Source organism: Hylobates moloch, unplaced genomic scaffold (assembly GCF_009828535.3).
Source record: "Hylobates moloch isolate HMO894 unplaced genomic scaffold, HMol_V3 SCAFFOLD_22, whole genome shotgun sequence".
NCBI lineage: Eukaryota > Metazoa > Chordata > Mammalia > Primates > Hylobatidae > Hylobates > Hylobates moloch.
Window position 1 is genome coordinate 14133763 of NW_026652297.1, and position 23567 is coordinate 14157329.

General features: G+C 39.0%; 1 protein-coding gene across 5 annotated transcripts in view; it reads left to right on the plus strand.

Moving 5' to 3' along the window:
* STAG1 (STAG1 cohesin complex component) overlaps positions 1–23567 on the plus strand; it is a 415512-nt gene that overhangs the window by 323928 nt on the left and 68017 nt on the right. For all 5 annotated transcript variants that reach the window (XM_032143857.2, XM_032143858.2, XM_058433515.1 and 2 more), the window contains 5 exons: positions 4938–5030; positions 5125–5214; positions 5369–5572; positions 7135–7205; positions 10335–10422. In XM_032143857.2, coding sequence (XP_031999748.1) covers positions 4938–5030; positions 5125–5214; positions 5369–5572; positions 7135–7205; positions 10335–10422 — 546 coding nt within the window. The remainder of the gene's footprint in view (positions 1–4937; positions 5031–5124; positions 5215–5368; positions 5573–7134; positions 7206–10334; positions 10423–23567) is intronic.

The window sequence follows — 23567 nt, forward strand, 5'->3', positions numbered from 1 at the left end:
CCAGGATGGTCTTCATCTCCTGACCTCATGATCCACCCACCTCGGCCTCCCAAAGTTTGGGATTACAAGCGTGAGCCACCGCACTCAGCCTGTATTTTGTAGTAGAGATGGGGTTTCATTATGTTGGCCAAACTGCTCTTGAACTCCTGATGTCCAGTGATCTGTCTGTCTCAGCCTCCCAAAGTGCTGGGATTACAGGCATGAGCCACCATTCCTAGCCATAATACTATATCTTTTTTTTTTTTTTTTTGAGACAGAGTCTCGCTGTCTCCCCCAGGTTAGAGTGCAGTGGCGTGATCTCAGCTCACTGCAAGCTCTGCCTCCTGGGTTCACGCCATTCTCCTGCCTCAGCTGGGACTACAGGCGCCCGCCAACACGCCTGGCTAATTTTTTGTATTTTTAGTAGAAACGGGGTTTCACTGTGTTAGCCAAAATGGTCTCGATCTCCTGACCTCGTGATCCGCCCGCCTCGGCCTCCCAAAGGAGCCACCGCTCCTGGCCCATAATACTATATCTTTATTCACATTGCTGTCATGTGCGAATGGTGCCATGTACAATCTGTAAGTGTGTGTGTGAGTTTTGATAAATTTTAAGTTCTTACAATATATTCGTATATATTTTATAGTAGTGAATGTTAAATATCTACATATATTTTATACATCATGATGAATCTAAATTTGCTTTGGTTTTCCAATATTTCTAGGCTACATGGCTCGTCTGCAAGTTTTTTTTAGCTGTTGCAAATCTCCAAAAATTTTCCAATATGTTTATTGAAAAAAATCTGCATATAAATGAACCATGTAGTTCCAAACTATGTTGTTCAAGGGACAAATGTACAAGGATTTCCCCTAAAATGCCATAGAAAAAAAAAAACTGTGGAAGAATTAATGAAACAAGAATGACAGTGCTAATGGTTATTGTTCTGCTTTTGAGTGTTTCTGAAATTTTCCTTAAAAGTCTTTAAAGTATATGCTGTCCCAACTTTGACTAGTGATAAGCCCCTTCATATTTCTTGTCCTTTTCACATATCTTCTTATTTTTTAGTTACTTTCTTGCTTTCTTGGGAAACAAGATGCCCCAGGTTAACTTTCTACCTTTACTACCTTTACTCCTTCACTTTCTACCTTTACATTCCTAGACATACATGTAGTTCCCTTAATTGCTTTGTGCAGAGCTAAACACAGTAGTTAGTAGATCATTCAAAAGTGATTATTTTATATGCTTAAAAGATGAAACAACAAGACCAGGCGTGGTGTATCACTTGAGGTCAGAAATTTGAGACCAGCCTCGTCGATAGTTAATCTGTTGCAGTGTAACAAATTACTCCAAAGTTAAAGATGTGTGAAATAATAAGCCTTTATTATCTCATACAGTTTCTGTAGGTCAGAAATTTGGGAAGAGCTTAACTGTTCTTTTGGCTTAGGGTCTTCCATAGGGTTGCAGTCAAGATGTTAGCCTAGGCTTTAGCATCTGAAGACTTGACTTGGAATTGCAGAATCCACTTCCACAATGGCTTACAAGCTAGTGCTGACCACTGGTAGAGCTTAGTGCTTCACCATGTGGGTTTCTCTTTAGGACTGTTTTGAATGTTTTCATGACATGGCTGCTGACTTTTCCTAGAGTGAATGATCCAAAAGAATAAGGCAGACACTGCCATGTCTTTTATAATATAACCTCAAAAATCACACAATATCATTTTCAAAATATCCTCTTGGTTACACAAGTCAGCTTTATACATTGTGGGAAGAGGCTGTATAAGGGCATGAATACAAGGAAGGTAGGGATCATTGAGATTTACTTGAATTTTAGATTCCACACTACCCTAGCACAAAAATCAGCCATTTCTCCAATGAGCCATGGTTCCTTTTAATACAGAGTAATATTTAAAGATTAAAATACTAGCACTCAGTTAAGAGGATGTACTTACTGTTAATTGCTTATGACTTCTGCTAAGTGCTGTTAGTAGACAAAGCTAATAAATGTGTGTGTGTATATATATTATATACACACACACAGGCGCGCGCGCGTATTTAAATCATACATTCGTATTGGTATTTGACCTAAATTTAGCCTTAATAGAGTTTTTACCTCTTTGAATTCATGAGTTTTTTTCCCAAACTTATTTTTTTTGAAATAGGTAAAACATTTACATAGTTAAAAAGTCAAAACCATGTGAAAAGATATAGTCAGAGAAATCTTATTTGTATACCTTTCTCTACACCTCATTCTTATTAGTAACCATTTTTGTTTCTGGTTTATTCTTCAGGTGTTTCATTTTGCACAAATAGGTAAAGGCATGTACACATACAGATATATATATTCATATTTCCCATTCCACCCACTCACCCCCCAATCTTTTACCAAAGATACTATACTTTATATACTATTCTATACCTTTCTCTTTTTTTTGAGACGGAGTCTTGCTCTGTCACCCAGGCTGGAGTGCAGTGGCACGATCTCGGCTCACTGCAAGCTCCGCCTCCCGGGTTCACGCCATTCTCCTGCCTCAGCCTCTCCGAGTAGCTGAGACTACAGGCGCCCGCCACCACGCCCGGCTAATTTTTTGTATTTTTAGTAGAGACAGGGTTTCACCGTGGTCTCGATCTCCTGACCTCGTGATCCGCCCGCCTCGGCCTCCCAAAGTGCTGGGATTACAAGCGTGAGCCACCGCGCCCGGCTACCTTTCTTTTTTTAGCAGTGTATCCTGGAAATCAGTCCATATCTTTATGTGGAGGTCTTCATTTTCTTCTGGCTGTATAGTGTCTATTAGATGGATGCACTACTGAAAGTTCACCTATGCACAGTCTTTTGGACTGTTGCTAGTCTTTTGCTACTAGAAATAATGAATAATCAGCTGGGCACGGCGGCTCACGCCTGTAATCCCAACACTTTGGAAGGCCGGGGTGGGCAGATCACGAGGTTGGGAGATTGAGACCATCGTGGCCAACATGAAGAAACCCCGTCTCTACTAAAAATACAAAAATTAGCTGGGTGTGGTGGTGCGTGCCTGTAATCCCAGCTACTCAGAAGGCTGAGGCAGAAGAATCTCTTAAACCAGGGAGTCAGAGGTTGCAGTGAGCCAAGATTGCACCACTGCACTCCAGCCTGGCGACAGAGCGAGACTCCATCAAAAAAGAAATAATGAATAATCTTATGCATATCTCGTTACTTGTACCAGGTGTGTTGGTGAGATAGAATTGGTATTGCTAGGTCAAAGGAAAAATATGTATACAATTTTGTTAGATATTGGCAAATTCCTTCTTCATAGGTGTCATGCCATTTTTGTTATCCCCTCAGAGGTATTTTGAGGACTAGATGAGTTCATGTATGTAGAGTGCCTAACAAAATGACCACTCAGGCTGGGCACAGTGGCTCACGCCTGTAATCCCAGCACTTTGGGAGGCCGAGGTGGGCGGATCACTTGCGGTCAGGAGTTAGACCAGCCTGGCCAATATGGTGAAAACTCGTCTCTACCAAAAATACAAAACTTAGCCCAACTTAGTGGTACGCACCTGTAGTCCCAGCTACTTGGGAGGCTGAGGCAGGAGAATCGCTCAAACCCAGGAAGCAAAGCGGATGTTGCAGTGAGCCGATATCGCACCATTGCACTCCAGCCTGGGTGTCACAACGAGACTTCGTCTCGAAAAAAAAAAAAAAAAGATCGTTCCATCAAAAATAGCCATTTCCCTAAAATCAGTATCCTTAGATGTTTCATACATTGTCAAATGAATTTCAAGACTTTTCAGTGTCTTGAATACATTCCTAGACATACATGTAATTCCCTTAATTGCTTTGTGCAGAGCTAAACACAGTAGTTGGTAGATCATTCAAAAGTGATTATTTTATATGCTTAAAAGATTGAACAACAAGGCTGGGCGTGGTGGATCACTTGAGGTCAGGAGTTTGAGACCAGCCTCGTCAACGTGGTGAAACCCCATCTCTACAAAAATACAAAAATTAGCCAGGCATGGTGGCACATACCCATAGTCCCAGCTACTCAGGAGGCTGATGCAGGAGAATCACTAGAACCCAGGAGGCAGAGGTTGCAGGGAGCCGAGATCGTGCCACTGCACTCCAGCCTGGGTGACAGAGCAAGACTCTTGTCTCAAAAATAAAAATTAAAAAAAAAGACTGAACAATCAAATAGGCAGTGCTATTACTTCTTGCACATATTCTTAAACATTGGGGTTCACATTTATAAAGTGGCAATTTATACTGGAATGTTTCTGTTCTGGAAAACCATTCGACATTATGATGGCAAATCCCTTCAAGATAATAAAACGCAGAATGCTTAGGGAAAATGATTATGTTAAACTGAGCTTACATTTTAATATTTTATTTTTGGAATCGCCTGTGATTTCACAAGTTGGATACAGGCTAAAGTGATGAGCATTATCAGCTTAAATTTGTTCCATGAGCACAAAGTATACTCTTTTTTGTTGATTGCTGTGTAACAGATTTATGAGTTTAGTTACAAGGAGACTCAAATGTAAATGAATCCAGAGATATTATTAGTGTATGCTTTAAAAATAAGTGAGAATATATTAGCTTCTGTTGGTATTTAAAAAGCGTTACTTTAAAAAGTGTGTGTATATTTAACATAGGAAGATCACTGTTAACAGAATGAGATTAAAACTCTAGAAAAATTGGGTATTGATTGGTTTCAGTATTTTAATAATGGTAACTGTGGTTTTATTAATATGTGTATATTTTTATTTGACATAAACAAATAGTAATTCGCCCAAACTTTAGCTGTTTGATAAGGTAGTGGTGCATGATATGTAAAAATTTGCATAAACTTTCTTGTATTTATTTCAGTCATTAAGCATCTCTTAAAATTTGTGGTTATATTATTTGCCAGTGCTTCATCAATATATGTAACAGTTTGAATTTATAATTTAGCACAACACTCTTCTTCTTTTCCGATTTGTTTCTAGGTGCTAACTGCCAAAGAAAGGAAAACTCAAATTGATGATAGAAACAAATTGACTGAACATTTTATTATTACACTTCCTATGTTACTGTCAAAGGTACAGTTTCATTTACAGTTTTGTTATGTCACTGAGTTTGCTTTCATTCTACTATTAAAGTAGTTACTGTCTTTTTCTTTGCTTCTCCTTCTAGTATTCTGCAGATGCAGAGAAGGTGGCAAACTTGCTACAAATCCCACAGTATTTTGATTTAGAAATCTACAGCACAGGTAGAATGGAAAAGGTAATGATATTATGAAATTGAAATTCAGCTGTTACAGTTTTATTAACTGAATTATTTTCATGTACTCTTATAGGTTTGTTATTTGACAGATGCTAATTTTTTATTTTTTATTGTTAACCTAAATATTACAGTTTTTCTTTTTTTGTCTCCTCAGCATCTGGATGCTTTGTTAAAACAGATTAAGTTTGTTGTGGAGAAACATGTAGAATCAGATGTTCTAGAAGCCTGCAGTAAAACCTATAGCATCTTATGCAGTGAAGAATATACCATCCAGAACAGAGTTGACATAGCTCGAAGCCAGCTGATTGATGAGTTTGTAGATCGATTCAATCATTCTGTAGAAGACCTATTGCAAGAGGTCTGTTCTAAAGTTAATGTGTACATATAATAATATTGACTAAGAATTACTTAAGATAGCTGAGTGTGTAAATCATTTTCATTTTAAAATGAAATTGAGTAGAATTGTCTGCCCCTTCCAAAACTTAGCAACCTTATTACAATTGTGTATTCTATAAAGATCATCCTTGGTTATGCCTTATTTTTATTCTAAAAATCTGTTATAAAAACTAGAATTTCTTTTCTCTTTTCAGAATTTTTTTTTTTTTGAGACAGAGTCTTGCTTTGTCACCCAGGCTAGAGTGCAGTGGCACGATCTCAGTTCGTTGCTCATCGCAACCTCCGCCTCCCAGGTTCAAGTGATTCTCCTGCCTCAGCCTCTTGAGTAGCTGGGATTATAGGCACCTGTCACCACGCTTGGCTAATTTTTTTTATTTTTAGTAGAAACGGGTTTTCACCATGTTGGCCAGGCTGGTGTTGAACTCCTGATCTCAAGTGAACCGCCCACTTCAGCCTCCCAAAGTGCTGGGATTACAGGCATGAGCCACCGCACCCGGCAAAAAAATCTCTTTAAAGTCTAATTTTTCCTAACTCATTTTCTATTTCTGGGACCTAATTTACATTTTAATATTGCTGAATTATTGTGATGTGCTAATGAATAGAGCATACAAATTAAGTCTGCTTTTAAGGATGCCTTCTTATCAATGGTATGCCCAAGATAGCAGCAAGCATCTCCAACTGCTTATTTTCTTTTTTTTTTTTTTTTTTTTTTTTTTTTTTAATTTTTTGAGACGGAGTCTCGCTCTGTCGCCCAGGTTGGAGTGCAGTGGCGCAATCTCGGCTCACTGCAAGCTCCGCCTCCCGGGTTCACGCCATTCTCCTGCCTCAGCCTCTCCGAGTAGCTGGGACTACAGGCGCCCGCCACCACGCCCGGCTAACTTTTTGTATTCTTAATAGAGACGGGGTTTCACCGTGGTCTCGATCTCCTGACCTCGTGATCCGCCCGCCTCGGCCTCCCAAAGTGCTGGGATTACAAGCGTGAGCCACCGCGCCCGGCCTCCAACTGCTTATTTTCTAATTATTTCTGTGACTTCTTCCTCTTTCCCTCTCTCTCATCAATCTATATAAGGCAGTCTGGAATTTCCATAGTTCTCTGTGCTCTGATGACCATGTAACTGATTTATAAAAGACTCTTTCCTACTATTGGAACTTACCAGTTTTTTTCAACCATTATTTATGATTTTCCTTGTGATTTTCAAGCTACAAAAGTGACTGACAATCAATAAAATATTGGAAATCATTGAAAACCTTTCAAGTACAGTTTTCACTTAGAAATTTTAAAGGGTTTTATCTATAGTATTAATCAGAAAACTTTTCAAAGTCATGTTTATCACAACATTTAAAATGCAGAAATTATTTCTAGGTTGTTAGAGTTATGGGTGTTTTTACCTTTTTGCTTATTTGTATTATGGATCTACAATGAATATATGCTAATAATATAATTTAGAAGAATATTTAGGCAATAAGTAGTAATAAAATGTGAGTAAAGTTGTGGTAATGATGTGATGTTTCCTTTTTTTATAGGGAGAAGAAGCTGATGATGATGACATTTACAATGTTCTTTCTACATTAAAGCGGTTAACTTCTTTTCACAAGTACGTTATTTTATTTAAAGTAAAGACAATGAGGTGGCTCATGCCTGTAACCCCAACACTTTGAGAGGCCGAGGTGGGCAGATTGCCTGAGGCCAGGAATTGGAGACCAGCGTGGCGAAACCCCGTCTATACAAAAAACACAAAAATTGGGCATGAGAGTGTCCACCTGTGGTCCCAGCTGCTCAGGAAGCTGAGGCAGGAGAAGCAGGAGAATCACTTGAACCCAGGAGATGGGGGTTGTAGTGAGCCGGGATCGTGCCTCTGCACTCTAGCCTGGGCAACAGGCTGTCTCAAAAAATAAATAAATAAAGTAAATGTAGTAACCCAGGTGTGCAGGCACACAGCTATGGTCCCAGCCACTTGGGAGGTTGAGGAAGGAAGATCACTTGAGCCCAGGAGTTCAAGGCTGCACTTGATCATGGCACTGGCCCATGATCGTACCTGTGAATAGCCACTGCACTTCAGCATGGGCAGTATAGTGAGATCTGATCTCAGTAACAACAAAAAGATAAAATAGATTTAGTGAATGGCATGTAATAGCCAACATACACTGACTGATTGTTGTGTTTGACATTAATAACAATGGGAATTGTAGGCCTGGTATGATGACTCACACCTTATAATCCCAGCACTTTGGGAAGCCAAGGGAGGTGGATTGCTTGAGACCCACGAGTTTGAGACCAGCCTGGGCAATAGGCAGACACTATCTCAATTAAAACAAAATAGATGTTTTTTAAAAAATGGGAATTTTAGAGAATATTGAGATACGTTTTTCCTTTATTCAGATTTCTCTAGATGATTATGTTTTGCTATCACTGAATTTTTTTTTTTTTTTTTTTTTTTTTTTTTGACAGAGTCTCACTCTGTTGCCCAGACTGGAATGTAGTGGCGCGATCTTGGCTCACTGCAACCTCCGCCTCCCAGGCTTAAGTGATTCTTATGCCTTAGCCTCTCGAGTAGCTGGGACCACAGGTGTACACCACCATGCTCAGCTAATTTTTATATTTTTAATAGAGATGGTTTCACCATGTTGGCCAGGCTGGTCTTGAACTCCTGACCTCAAGCGATCCACCGGCATTCGGCCTCCCAAAGTGCTGGGATTACAGATGTGAGTCACTGTGCCTGGCCTATCATTTAATTACTTAAGGTATAAAATTTATTTACTGTAATGATTTAGCTATCATTTAATGCAATGAATATATACTGTAAAAGTATCAGCCCATGAGTATTTAACAAATTAGACAGGCTTATTTCATCACTAGAGTGCTACAGTATAATTTTCAAATGATAGCTTTTAGAAATCTTGCTCTTAATAAATAAGAAATAAGATTTGGGGCCAGGCATGGTGGCTCATGCCTGTAATCTCAGCACTTTGGGAGGGTGAGATGGGTGGATCACTTGAGCCCGGGGTTCAAGACCAGCCTGGCCAAGATGGCAAAACCCCATCTCTGCTAAAACAAAATAATAATACAAAAATACAAAAATTAACCGGGCATGGTGGCACACGCCTGTATCCCCAGCTACTCTTGGGGCTGTGGCACGAGAATCGCTGGAACCCAGGAGGCAGAGATTGTAGTGAACCAAGATTACACTACTGCACCTCAGGGCAACAGAGCAAGACTCTGTTTTTTAAAAAAAAAAAAAAAAAAAAAGGCTGGGTGCGGTGGCTGAAATTTGTGTTGTCAAATTGTAATTTTCACTTCCATTGTAATGAGATATGCTGGTCTTCTCCATGAAGAAAGGACAAAAAGAACTTTGTTGTCCAAAGAGAGTTTGAGTATAGCTTTTATACTAATCAGTACTTCAAAATTCAAAATCAGTTTCCAAAATCTAAGCCTTTATATACAAGTAAATTTTTTTTTAGAATTCCCTAGAAAAGCAGACTTATTTTTTTAAAAGAACTGTCATTTGAAAACAGAAGTTACTATTGTCAGAATGACTATTTTTAGTAGTAGTAGAGCTCATGAGAATATAAAAATTTACCGTTATCACATTCATAAGTCCTCAGCCCAAGTAAATAGCTATAGTGCAGTTTTTGAGCTTTCCCATTTTTCCTTTCCCCTAGTTTTATCTTTATCTCCATTTTGAGAATACAAATCTCTCTTTTAAAAATACACATGTGGTTATATTTTTAAATTGTAAATGGAGTTCTTTAAAATGTGCTTTTAAATAGGCCTGACGCGGTGGCTCGCACCTATAATCCCAGCACTTTGGGACACCATGGCGGGTGGATCTCTTGAGCCCAGGAGTTCAAGACCAGCCTGGCCAACATGGTGAAACCCCATGTCTACAAAAATACAAAAATTAGCCAGGTGTCATGGCACACACCTGTAGTCCCAGCTACTCAGGAGGCTGAGGCATGAGAATCTCTTGAACCCGGGAGGCGGAGGTTGCAGTGAGCCGAGATCTTGCCACTTCACTCCAGCCTGGGCAACAGAGCGAGACCCTGTCTTTAAAAAAAAAAAAAGGTACTATTATATATATACAATAAAGGGAGTTTATCCATATATGGAATAAAATATGAGCTTAGCTTGACCATGTGGTAGAAATTTTCAGTTAAATATGTGAGGTTTTATTTTTGTTGATTTCTTTAATAAATTCATAGAATCATCTCTTTCCTTTTCCTTTCTACCTTTCTTTCAAATTTGAGCATTTAATGAGCATTTTGTTTATAGATCTTTTTCAATTCTGCAAGGAAATAGAAATGAAAAAAACTTTTTTTTTTTTTTTTTTTTTTTTTTTTAGACAGAGTCTTGCTCAGTTATCCAGGCTGGAGTGCAGTGGCGCATTCTTGGCTCACTGCAACCTCTGTGTCCTGGGTTCAAGTGATTCTCCTGCCTCAGCCTCCCGAGTAGCTGGGACTACAGTCATGTGCCACCATGCCTAACTAATTTTTTTGTGTGTATTTTTAGTAGAGACAGGGTTTCACCATGTTGGCCAGGCTGGTCTCAAACTCCTGACCTCAAGTGATTTGCCAGCCGCGGCCTCCCAAAGTGCTGGGATTACAGGCGTGAGCCAGTGTGCCCAGCCGAGATGAAATTATTTTATTCTTCCACTCACCTGAACTGAGCTCAAATTTAAATTTCCTTCCATTCTAGAATAAAACAAATGCATTTTTGTTTATTTCAGTGCACATGATCTCACAAAATGGGATCTCTTTGGTAATTGCTACAGATTGTTGAAGACTGGAATTGAACATGGAGCCATGCCGGAACAGGTAGGAGTTTATTGGTATTCCTTCTGTATGACTCTAGAAAGTTGTTTTTCTGAAGTCATATGATTATCAGAAGCCTTTTATAGAAAGTAATTGTCAATTCATTAGGGCAGCTGCCTCTTTTGAGAGAATTATTGCTGTAGTAATTGAATGTTACTGATAGGTGTATTATATTGGCTTATGTGTTAAGAGTAGAAAAAAACATTTGCTATAACATCGTAAAAATTTTAATGTTAAGGTAGACTTTGCTCTATTAGGAAACATACCATTAATATCTATGGCAGCAATTTTAAAACGTTCGATAATGAAAATTGATGATGGGTATATTTCAGCTGTGTTCTAGGTATTAATCATATTAAGCATGGCTTAGTTTTTATATTAGAACCATAGTTAAATTAACATGGCAGCCTTTAATAGACTTTAGAACTTTGTACACTCATATATACAAGTTAGAGTAGAAGGGGCAGGAATTCAACAAACTTTGCCTAATCCGAAAGAGACTTCAGTAGAATAATTATTCTACTTGATTCAGTATGAGAAAGGAAGGAAGGAGTTGTTTTGTACACTGCAGACATTCATGTAGACCAAAATATCAACTCCATCATTAAGTGTAGGTAATATTTAGGGGTTATCTCATTCATTTCCATTTGGTAATACAGAATCCTTAGATGATACTTTATTACTCTAAAGCAGTAAGAATTTCAACAGATAAAATAATAATCTTATATTAAAAGTTAACCATGGTCTGGGCACAGTGGCTCTCGCCTATAATTCTAGCCTTTTGGGAGGCCAAGGCAGGGTGGATCACCTGAGGTCAGAAGTTCGAGACCAGCCTGGCCAACATGGTGAAACCCCATCTCTACTAAAAATAAATAAATTAGCCAGATGCAGTGGCATGCGCCTGTAGTCCCCAGCTACTCGGGAAGCTGAGGCTGGAGAAGTGCTTGAACCTGGGAGGCGGAGGTTGCAGTGAGCCAAGATGGTGCCACTGTACTTCAGCCTTAGTGACAGAGTGAGACTCTGTCTCAAAAAAAAAAAAAAGTTAATTATGAAAACAGTACTTTATTATTGCTGTGATTAATTTATTTAAATTGCATAACATTAGTCATTTTCTTGGTCCCTACAAATGTCCCTGATTATGTTAGGTGTTTTTATTGTAGTTTGTGAAAAGACTCTAAATATTTTACCCTCTCTTTTTTTAAAATGTATTGCTGACACCAACTTCCCATCCTCTCTTTATCTCAGACCAGCAACCTAAATAAAATTCACTCATATTTTCAAGCCATGCTTCTAAGTTGAAAGTGAAAGAGAGAGTTAAGATATTCTTTTTATCCTTTTCTCCATTTTCTCCAGGGAGAGAGTAAGAGTACATCTCTGTTTCATCTACTATGTCAAAGTTTTTAGACTTACTATACCATCATTATTGTCCTAGTACTGACTTGTGACAGCTTCACAGTGTTGTCGTCTTTGTTATATTGGTTTTGTGTTGCTTATGTTCATTGCATATGTCTTATTTCCTCCATTTTTATTGTTGGATAAAAGAGCATACTTACGTGATATTAAAAGTTTTGTGGCTTTAGGGGCTGGGCGTGGTGGCTCACACCTGTAATCCTAGCACTTTGGGAGGACAAGGTGGGTGGATCACAAGGCCAGGAGTTCGAGACCAACCTGGCCAATATGGCAAAATCCCATCTCTACTAAAAATACAAAAATTAGCCAGGCACGGTGGCAGACACCTGTAATCCCAGCTACTCGGAGAGGCTGAGGCAGGAGAATGGCGTGAACCCGGGAGGCGGAGCTTGCAGTGAGCCGAGATTGCGCCACTGCACTCCAGCCTGGGTGATGAGCGAGACTCCATCTCAAAAAAAAAAAAGTTTTATGGCTTTAACTTTGTTAATTTCTTGAACACGTATTTTTAACCATGTGTATGAAGTTTGAGTGCATGACTCAAATATGACTAGATTGTACTCTTGTTCATTTTAGCAGCTCTGAGAAATATCTCTTAAGATACCGTTGAAAATACAGAAATTCCGTATTTAATCACTTCTTTTTTCTTTGAGACCGAGTTTCGCTGTGTCACCCAGGCTGGAGTGCAGTGGCGTGATCTGAGCGCACTGTGACCTCCGCTTCCTGGGTTCAAGCGATTCTTCTGCCTCAGCCGCTTGAGTAGCTGCGTCACCACGCTGGGCTAATTTTTGTAGTTTTAGTGGAGACGAGGTTTCCCCATGTTGGCCAGGCTGGTCTTGAACTCCTGACCTCAAGTGACCTGCTTGCCTTGGCTTCCCAAAGTTGGGATTTCAGGCATGAGCCACCGCACCCGGCCCTCAACCACTTCTTAATACAACCATGCAAGCTCACTTTTTAAGTTTCCAACTGTGTACTTACAATAAGAATTCAGAGAAAATACCTTTTAGAGCAGGGATACTAAAGAGCTACCAAAATGTTTATTACTGTTGACCCTCAGTTGTGCTTAATGTTTTGAAGATACCTTAAAACTGTCTAGCTGTTTGGGGAGACTACATTAACTATATGTTTGACTTTTTTTGTTTGTTTATTTTATAATAACCAATTCAACTAGAAGTTCCTAGTTCCTAACTTCACTGAGTTGTTACATAAGCATACCTCATTTTATTGTGCTTTGCTTTATTGCGTGGTTTTTTTCAAATCGAAGGTTTGTGGCAACCCTGCATCAAGCAAGCCTATCAGTGCCATTTTCCCAGCAGCATATGCTGACTTAGTGTTTCTGTGTCACATTTTGGTAAATCTTGGTTATTTCAGACTTTTTCATTAGTATTAAATCTGCCATGGTGATTGGTGATCAGTAATCTTTGATGTTTCTATTGTAATTGTTTTGGGGCACCATGACCTGTACCCACATAAGATGGTGGACTTAATCCATCAATGTTATGTGTGTTTTGACTGCTCCATTGACAGGCCCTTCCCTGATCCCTTTCCCTCGCAGTCCTCCCTATTCCCTGAGACAAAACAATATTGAAATTAGGCCACTTAATAACTCTACAATGTTCCTTAATGTTCAACTGGAAGAGTCACAGTTCTCTCATTTTTCGTGAGTGCTAACACAACAGAAGTAATTTTTTACTTTCAAGCCTTAATTATTTAAGAAAAAACATTGCATAAGCCTTATGGCTGCTGTAGAAAGTGACTCCGTTGATGCATCTGGGCAAGAAAATTGAGAAACTTCTGGGAAGGATTCACCATTCTAGATGCCATTGAGAAATTAGTGATTCATGGGAGGAGGTCCAACTATCAACATTAACAGGAGTTTGAAAGAAGTTGATATCAGTGTTCATGATGACTTTGAGGGGTTAAGACAAGTGGAGGAAGTCACTCAGATGTAGTGGAGATAGCAAGAGAACTAGAATTAGAAGTGGAGCCTGAAAATGTGCCTGAGTTGCTGCAATCTCCTGCTCAAACTTGAAGAGATGAGGAGTTGCTTCTTACGGTTGAGCAGTGAAAGAAATGGTATTTACTCCTAGTGAAGATGCTGTGAACATTGTTAAAATGACAACGAAGGATTTAGGATATTACATAAACTTAGTTCATAAAGCAGTGACAAGGGTGGGAGAGGGTTGTCTCCAGTTTTGAAAGAAGGTCTGTGGAGAAAATATTGTCAAACATTATCACATGCTACAGAGAAATCTTTTATGAAAGGAAGAATCAATTGATGCAGCAAACTTCACTGTCATCTTGAGAAATTGCCATAGTCACCCCAACCTTCAACAACGACCCTGTTAAGTCAGCAGCCATCAATCAACATTTCAAGCAAGACCCTCCACCACTGAAAAAATTATGACTCACTGAAGAGTCAGGTGATCATTAGCATTTTCTAGCAATAAAGTATTATATTTTTTAGTTAAGCTATGTACATTGTTTTTTCAGACATAATGCTATTGCACACTTTTATATGCACTGCGAAACCAAAGGTTTTGTGACTTGCTTTATTACAATATTTGCTTTTTTGTGATGGTCTGGGAGTAAACGCGCTATATCCAGGGTACTCCTGTGTATTTGTATATTTTTTCCCCTCCTAGTGATTTATCTTTTATCATATCAGTACTATTTTAACCATAGCAGTTTTAGAATATGTGGAAGACCAGCCAGGCATGGTGGCGCACACCTGTAATGCAAGCACTTTGGGAGACTGAGGCAGGCAGATCACATAAGGTCAGAAGTTCGAGGCAAGCCTGGCCAATATGGCAAAATGCTGCCTCTACTAAAAATACAAAATTAGCCAGGCATGGTGGCACATGTCTGTAATTTCAGCTACTCGGGAAGCTGAGGCAGGAGAATCGCTTGGGTGAGCCAGTCAGCCATGTATCCAGCCTGGGCAAGGCAAAATCCATCTGAAAATAATAATAATATGTGGCAGACCAAAATTACCCACTATCTGTATGTATATATAATATATATCGTATATGATATATAATATACGATATATATTATATATAATATACATTATATAAATTATATATAATATATAATATGTGATATATATTATATATAATATATATATAATGTGTGTGTTACATACGTTAATATGCATATATAAAATATATATTAGGCCAGGCAAGGTGGCTCACACTTGTAATCCCAGCACTTTGGTAGACCGAGGTGGGTAGATCACTTGAGGTCAGGAGTTCAAGACCAGCCTGGCCTACATGGCAAAACCCTGTCTCTACTAAAAATACAAAAAATTAGCCAGGTGTGGTGGCACGTCCCTGTAATCCCAGCTACTTAGGGGGCTGAGGCACTCGAATCACTTGAACCCAGGAACAGAAGGTTGCAGTGAGCCGAGATTGCGCCACTGCATTCCAGCCTGGGTGATAGAACAAGATTCAGTATCAAAAAAAAAAAAAAAAAAATTGTCACAACCACCCCAACCTTTAACAATTTTTTTTCAGCCTAGGACCAATGCAGAATAATGCATTGCATGTAGTTGTTACATTTGTTTTTGTCTCCTTTAACCTGGAATTGTTTCTGAGCCTTTTTGTTTCATGACATTTTGAAGAGTATAGACTAGTTATTTTACAGAATGTTCTTACTTGAGTTTTGCCTGATCGGCATGTTTAAATTTTAGTTTCAAATTCTTGGCAGGACTACTACATAAATGATATTTTGTCCTCAATGCATCACATCAGGAGGCACGTGATGTCAGTTTGTTCATTATTCGTATTATTAACTCTGATCACTGACTAAAGTGAGGTCTGCCAAGTTTCTCCTGTGTAGTTACCAGTGTCCTTTTTAATTACTGAAGTGAGCTGTAGAAGTGAGGTCTGCCAAGTTTCTCCTGTGTAGTTACCAGTGTCCTTTTTAATTACTGAAGTGAGCTGTAGAAGTATTCTTTAAAACTATGTAATAATCCTGTTTCTTATCAGACTCTGACATAATAGTTTTAGTACCCATTTATGATCCTTGCCTGACTCAGTTATTACTGTGAGGGTCACAGAGTAGTGACTAAAATGATGATTTTCTAACGCTGTCATTTATTTTGTATTTCTTAGTTGGCACTCTACTGTAAGGAAGAACTTTCCTTTCTCCATTTATTCATTCACTCACTCACTTTTTACAATTCTGAATCCCTTTAAAAAAATTGGTATCACTGTAGACTCATGGATACCTATTTTATTTCTGTTTTATTTGACAAGTTGTAAATCAGTACTCTTGTTTTTTTATTTTGGTTCTCAAATTGTAGCAGATTTGGCCAGTGGGAGTTCCTTTCAATGCAGTTCCTATGTACGTTAGATTTTGTTTGTTTGTTTGTTTGTTTTTTTAGATGGAGTCTCGCTGTATCGCCCAGGCCAATCTGGCAAAACGCTGTCTCTACTAAAAATACAAAATTAGCTGGGCGTGGTGGTCCATGCCTGTAATCCCAACTACTCAGGAGGCTTTTGTGATCTTGGCTCACTGCAACCTCCACCTCCCGGGTTCAAGCAATTCTCTGCCTCAGCCTCCCAAGTAGCTGGGATTACAGGTGCCCACCACCATGCCCAGCTAATTTTCTTACTGGTAGAGATGGGATTTCACCATCTTGGACAGACTGGTCTTGAACTCCTGACCTTGTGATCCACCCGCCTTGGCCTCCTGAAATGCTGGGATTACAGGTGTGAGCCACCACGCCTGACCTTTATTATTATTATTTTTTAAGCATTTCCATCCTTTCTGACACATGAATATGTTTCAGGGTCTGCTTATGCCCTTTTCTGTGCTAATGAATTATTTTTAATCTGTGAAAAGTACTAAAAGTGATTGCAGTTCTGTAACAACAATAATCATTAGCTTGTGAAAAGCACACATTTCAGAATTTATTGTAATATCTCTTATACCCACTTTTGTAGAATAAAATCAAGGTATATTTAAATTATTCTGTTTTGTGACTTTGTTACTATTTCTGTGGGTGTAGTTTTAAATTTAAATATCATCCCAGATAACCTCTAAGAAAAATAATTATTTTATTTCATTTTTTATTTTTTTCATGAAACCATTTGAAAGATGAAATATTTTCTGGAAAAATAAAATACTAATTTTCTGCTTTATAGTTTGTACAACCCTCAGTAGATTCTAAAAATGGAAAACCAATTGAGCATTTGCAGGTGTTTTTGTAAATAGTATTTGCTATAGAACAAAATTGTGCGACTACACCCGTAAAAATGAAGTATATCATGTATCACTAACTTTGGGCCTCTTAAGTCATCAGGATAGAAAACTTTTATTTTGCTCTTATATACGAGGTACTATTTTAAGCTCCCCCCTTGCCTGCCCAAGCTGGAGTGCAGTGATGCGATCTCAGCTCACTGCAACCTCCACCTCCTGGGTTCAAACAGTTCTCATGCTTCAGCCTCCCAGGTAGCTGGGATGACAGGCATATGCCACCGTGCCCAGCTAATTTTTGTATTTTCAAGAGATTCTCATGCCTCAGCCTCCCAAATAGCTGGGATGACAGGCATGTGCCACCGACCCCAGCTAACTTTTGTATTTTTAGTAGAGGTGAAATTTCACTATGTTGACCAGGCTGGTCTCAAGCTCCTGACCTCAAGTGATCCACCCACCTTGGCCTCCCAAAGTACTGGGATTACAGGAGGGAGCCACCAGGCTGGTGGATTTTAAGTCTTTTACATTTAAGTCTTTTTAAGTCTTTACATTTGTTTCATTTAAGTCTTTACATATGTTTCATTATTTTCATTTTGTTGATGATGAAACCAAAGATACTAAATAAACTAGCCTTAGGTCACATAGCTATGGCACACCCACTCAAATCCAGATTTTTAAATTTTTTTCATTGTCTGTTCCCATTTTCTGCTACTAATGTGTTGTTTATGGTAGCTTGCACTACTCTTCCACTTTACCCTTGCCTTCTGATGTTGGCCTTAGGGCAAACTTTTTCTTTTCAAACAGAGTCTTGCTCTGTTGCCCAGGCTGAAGTGTAGTGGTGTGATCTCAGCTCACTGCAGGCAACCTCCACTTCCCGGGTTCAAGCAATTCTCCTGTGTCAGCCTCCCAAGTAGCTAGGATTACAGGAGCCTGCCACCACACCGAGATAATTTTTGTATTTTTAGTAGAGACAAGGTTTCACCATGTTGGCCAGGTTGGTCTTGAACTCCTGACCTCAGGTGATCTGCCTGCCTTGGCCTCCCAGAGTTCTGGGATTCCAGGCATGAGCCACCATGCCCGGCCAGCAAACTCTTATTTTTTATATTTATCTTTTTTTTTCTTTTTTTTAGACAAGGACTTTCCCTGTTGCACAGATTGGAGGGCAGTGGCACAATCACAGTTCACTGCATCCTCTACCTCCCAGGCCCTCAGCCTCCCAAGGAGCTGGGACCACAGGCCTGCACCACCATGCCGCAGCTAATTTTTTAAAAGAAATATTTCATAGAGATGGGGTCTCGCTGTGTTGCCCAGGCTGGTCTAGAATCCTGGGCTCAAATGGGATCCTCCCACCACTGCCAAGCAAAATACTGGCATTACAGACATGAGCCACAACACCTAGCTGAATTTATCTTTTTTCAGATATCTTTTTAGGTTGTTTTAATGGCAATTATGGGGAGAGATTAGATGCTACTATTTAATACATCATCATGAACTAGACATGAACACATTCTTCAGACTGAATGTAATGTAGGGGGTGAGTTTCAATGTAGTCACATTTTGGCTGGGCACAGTGACTCACAGCTGTAATCCTAGCACTGTGGGAGGCCAAGGCAGGTGGATGACTTCAGGCCAGGAGTTTGAGACCAGCCTGGGCAACATGGCAAAACCCCATCTATACTAAAAATACAAAAATTAGCTGAGCATAGTGGCGTGCTCCTGTAATCCCAGCTACTCAGGAGGCTAAGATGGGAGGATCGCTTGTACCTGGGAGGCAGAGGTTGCAGTGAGCCAAGATCATGCCACTGCACTCCAGGCTGGGTGAGACTGTCTCAAAGAAAAAAAAAAGTAGTCACATTTAAACCAATAGTGGTTATTGGTTTTTGGATAGATTGGGACTTATTATATATTTATTTTAATTTGTTTTTTGGAGATGGAGTCTTGCTCTATCACCCGGGCTGGAGAGTAGTGGCGCGATCTTGGTTCACTGCAACCTCCGCCTCCCAGGTTCAACCAATTCTCCTGCCTCTGCTTCCCGAGTAGCTGGGAGTACAGTGCCCGCCACCACGGCCAGCCAATTTTTATATTTTTAATAGAAACAGGGTTTCACCATGTTGGCCAGGCTGGTCTCAAACTCCTGACCTCAGGTGATCCACCCACCTCGGCCTCCCAAAGTGCTGGGATTACAGGTGTGAGGCACCGCACCTGGCTTGTGACTTACTATTTATGTTGTTTATATTGATAGAGTCATGCTATTCTTAGAAGACTACACACTTACTTCCATGACTGAGCTTAGAAATTATTTTAGTTACATACTTCTGATTATTCCTTGATCATACTATATCAAAACCTTTTAGTATTCTTCTATCCATTTTTTATCTGTCTAGACTTCTAAGTCAAAAAGACATGAATCTAGGTTAATGCCTCCCTTTTCTTCATCAGCACATACACTGTACATCCTACTTGCTGTCTACCTTGTCATTATTTACCAAAAATGTATTTGAGTGCCAAGTCCTGAGGATATAATAATGGTGTGCTACAAGCAATCCTTAATTTCATGAGGCTCTTGATTGTTTTTTATAAATTCTACCCTCTGAATATCTTCTTGCCATACTCTTTTAGCCCTACTACCATATCTTTAGTTTAATCCCTTATAGGTTGGTGCAAAAGTAATTGCGGTTTTGCCATTACTTTTAGTGGCAAAAAAAAAAAAACGCAATTACTTTTGTACCAACCTAATAATTCTTTTGTGGATCACATCAGAACCTTTCTGTTTTAGTAACCTCAATTTCACCCTCTCTCCATTGTAGGTTCTGTTACAGTAACTCTCAACTGTGTGTATCCATGAGAAACTCTGATAATGTTTTTTAAAAAATACCTGACTACTCTCAAATACTGTTGTATGTGTAGATTACTTGCCAATCTCTATCAAAATTGAAAGTGGACATACCTTTCTCTGAGGATTTGTGGTTCCAGGAATTTAGATTATAAATATATACTTGGATATGCGTACAGAGGCATAGGTGCAAATATGTTCATTGTAGCATTTATGAATATTTAAAATTTTAAAACATTCTACATGTTCATCTACAGACCAGTTAAATACAGCAGGATAAAGGATGATGAGAAGATTTATACATACATACATTTAGTTGAAATATATTTTTGGATGTTTCATAAGAAACCATGAACAGTGGCTTTCTCAGTGGAAAACTAGAGGAAGAAAGTTAATTTGAATTGTACACCAGTTATATACTGTTGGATATTTTACCATGCATATCTAATGCTTTTTTTTTTTTTTTTTTTTTTTTTTGGAGACAGAGTTTTGCTCTGGCGCCCAGGCTAGAGTGCAGTGGCGAGATCTCGGCTCACTGCAACCTCCACCTCCTGGGTTCAAGTGATTCCACTGCCTCAGCCTCCTGTCTAATGCTTTTTAAATTAAAATACAGTCCGGTCACAGTGACTCATGCTTGTAATCCCAACACTTTGGGAGGCTGAGGTGGGCAGATCACCTGAGGTCAGGAGTTAGAGACCAGCTTGTCCAACATGATGAAACTCTGTCTCTACTGAAAATACAAAAATTAGCTCGGCGTGGTGGCATACACCTGTAATCCCAGCTACTTGAGAGGCTGAGGCATGAGAATGACTTGAACCTGGGAGGCAGAGGTTGCAGTAAGCCAAGATCGCACCATTGCACTTCAGTCTGGGTCACAGAGTGAGACTCTGTCTCAAGAAAATAAAAAACAATTATTTAGCAATGAATGCTTGAAAAATGAAATATTATGAAATGTATTATTTACAGTAGTGCCAAAAACATGAAATACTTAGGTATAAATCTAACAAAGTATGTGCAAGATCTGTATGCTGCAAAGTATAAAACATTAATGAAAGAGGCTGGGCACAGTGGCTTACGCCTGTAATCCCAGCACTTTGGGAGGCTGAGGCAGGCGATCACCTGAGGTCAGGAGTTCGAGACCAGCCTGGCCAATATGGCAAAATGCTGTCTTTACTAAAAATACAAAATTAGCCAGGCATGGTGGCACATGCCAGTAATCCCAGCCACTCAGGAGGCTGAGGCAGGAGAATCGCTTGAACCCGGGAGGCCGAGGTTAAGGTGAGCTGAGATTGCGCAACTGCACTCCAGCCTGGGCAACAAGAGCAAAACTCCGTCCCAAAAAAAAAAAAAAGAGATTGCAAAAAGAGAATATAGTCTCTACACCACACTGTTAATAGATGATTTTTCTTTTTACACTTCTTTGTTTCCAATATTTGGAATTTATATGTAAGCTTGACAGTAAAATTTCAGAGTCTTGAATTGCCAAGGATTAATGTGCATTAGCCTGCTTCATAATCCATTCTTTGGGAAATCTTTTAATTCTTTAATCACGGAAGTTAACCTTTTACTGCTTGAATTTTTTACTTGAGTTTTTCATGCTTCTAATGATATTTTTTATTTTTTTAACTTATGATATAGCATCCTGCTAATAATATAGTACATTGATTGGATAATCAATCCCCCATTTCGTAGAATTTATGAATCTTTTCTCTTTACTCAGTTGTTTGCTACTTTATATCACTGAGGATTTGCATCAGTGTTTATGTATTTCTTAGTATTTCCTTAAAAATGTTACAGTGAATTTTACTCTGCCATATTATTTTGAATTATTATACAGCAAAATTGACTAATTTTTTATTTATGTACAGTCTTATGAATTTTAATGTGTTTAGATTTTTGTAGTCATCACCATAATCAAGATACTGAAGAGTGTCGCCATCCCAGAAGACTTCTTCATACTATCCTTTTATAGTCATATGCTCACCCCAACTGAGGCTCCTGGACATCAGTGATTTGTTTTTCATTACTATAGTTTCATCTTCTAAGATTTCCAAATAAATGAAATCATACAGCATGTAACCGTTGAGAGCATGTCTTTCACTGAGCATAATGTCTTCCCGAAAGTAATGTTTTTGAGATTAATTCAAGTTGTGTGAGTCAAAGTTGATTCCTTTTTACTGCTGAGTAATATTCCACTGTGTGGATACTTCAGTTTGCTTTATCTATCCGGCTACTGAAGGACATTGAGTTGTGTCCAGCATTTGGCTATCACAATTAAGTCTGTCATGAACATTTGTATACAAATTTTTGTCTGAATTCATAAGTACTCATTTCTATTAAGTAAATGCCCCAGAGTAAAATTGCTAGGTTTTATGGTAATTGTATGTTTAACTTTATTAGAAACTGTCAAACCATTTTCCAGAGTGGCTGTACCATTCTGCATTCCTGCTGACAATGTATGAGCTGCAGTTATTGTGTATCATCATTGGTACTTGATAATTTTTACTTTAGCCATCCTTCTAAGTGTGTAGTGGTATCTCATGCTTTTAACATCTTTTTCCCTTTTTTTTTTTTTTTTTTTTTTTTTTTGAGATAGAGTCTCATTCTGTCGCCCAGGCTGGAGTGCGGTGGCACAATCTGGGATTACAGACACCCGCCACCACACCCAGGTAATTTTTTGTATTTTTAATAGAAACGGGGTTCACCACATCGCCCAGGCTGGTCTTGAACTTGTGGGCTCAAGCTGTCCACCCACCTGGGCCTCCCAATGTGCTGGGATTACAGGCATGAACCACCACACCTGGCTTAACATATTTTTCCTAATGCTAAAGATGTTGAGGCTGGACGCGGTGTCCCACGTCTGTAATCCCAGCACTTTGAGAGGTTGAGACAGGCGGATCATTTGAGCCCAGGAGTTTGAGACCAGCCTGGCCAACATGGTGAAACCCTGTCTCTACTAAAAATATAAAAATTAGCAGGGCATGGTAGCACACATCTGTAATCCTAGCTACTCGGAAAGCTGAGGCACAAGAATTCATTGAACCTGGGAGGCGGAGGTTGCAGTGAGCCGAGATCATGCCACTGCACTCCAGCCTGGGCAATAAAGTGAGACTTTGTCTGGAAATAAAAAAAAAAAAAGATGTTTTTTCATGTGTTTATTTATTTGCCAGCCTTATGTCCTCTTTGGGAAAGCCATATTGATTATTTATTTGCATCTAAATGCTCATTTTTTGAAGAGGATGTTAATTGTCACTCATATTAACCCAGTCTAAAAATGATAGACTAGTATTGGCTATCAGACACAATTAAGTTTAGTTCACTCTTTTATCATGCACATGTCCACTAAAAAGTTTGAGCCTCCTTCTATTTAAGGTCTCTTGCCAATAGAAAAATAGAAGAGCCCAGATTTTCCACTGTCATTATGTGGACTTTTAGGATTTTAAACATGTCCTATAGGTGTGAATAATATGCATGTATACACACACGCACATATGCATAATTATTTTCCTTACTATTATTCTCTAGTCTTAATTCAGACTTTATTTTCCATGTAAACTCAGTTTTCTAAACTTAAACATTCCAGAAGCTTTACATTAATTATAAGATTAATCTTCAAGATGTGCGATATCTGTCATTAGCCACAAGCTGAATGGTTCTCACTGATTCAGCCAGCTAGTCAGAGATAAAAAGGTATAGTTCTTTTAAA